Source organism: Tupaia chinensis, unplaced genomic scaffold (assembly GCF_000334495.1).
Source record: "Tupaia chinensis unplaced genomic scaffold, TupChi_1.0 Scaffold000607_1, whole genome shotgun sequence".
Lineage (NCBI taxonomy): Eukaryota > Metazoa > Chordata > Mammalia > Scandentia > Tupaiidae > Tupaia > Tupaia belangeri.
In genome coordinates, this window is record NW_006160126.1 from 116998 (window position 1) to 117364 (window position 367).

The window sequence follows — 367 nt, forward strand, 5'->3', positions numbered from 1 at the left end:
GGCGCCCCCCCCCCCGCCGCCGCCGAGGAGTCAGGAAGTTCAAGATGGCCGCCGCCGAGACCCAGTCGCTGCGGGAACAGCCAGAGTAAGTAGTGTCTGTGCGTGGGCCGCAGGCCGGAGCCCAGGGGACTGCCGGGTGGAAAACGGCGGAGCCCTGCGCTGGCGGGCGGGAAAGTTCAGGCCTTACGGCGAGAGCCAAAGTTTGCCTTTCCCCGGGCGGTACGTTGTGGGGCGGGAGGCGTGGGGAGCGGGCGGGCGGCCTTTGAGCTTCGCTCTCCTGGAGGCCGCGGCTGTTAGGGCGCAGGCGGCTGCGGCCTGCCGCGCGTCGTTGCCCGGGAGGCGGAGGCGCGGGCGGGCCCTACAGGGG

At 73.3% G+C, this 367-nt stretch overlaps 1 protein-coding gene across 6 annotated transcripts in view; it reads left to right on the plus strand.

The window, feature by feature from the left end:
• The first annotated feature begins 6 nt into the window (after positions 1 to 6).
• The window catches only part of PRP4K (pre-mRNA processing factor kinase PRP4K), a 49506-nt gene continuing 49145 nt past the window's right edge, over positions 7 to 367 (plus strand). For all 6 annotated transcript variants that reach the window (XR_003551099.1, XR_003551100.1, XR_003551102.1 and 3 more), the window contains exon 1: positions 7 to 85. Coding sequence is in view for 1 of the 6 variants with exons in the window: in XM_027775853.1 (XP_027631654.1) it covers positions 45 to 85 (41 nt within the window). In the remaining 5 variants the exon portion in view is untranslated. The remainder of the gene's footprint in view (positions 86 to 367) is intronic.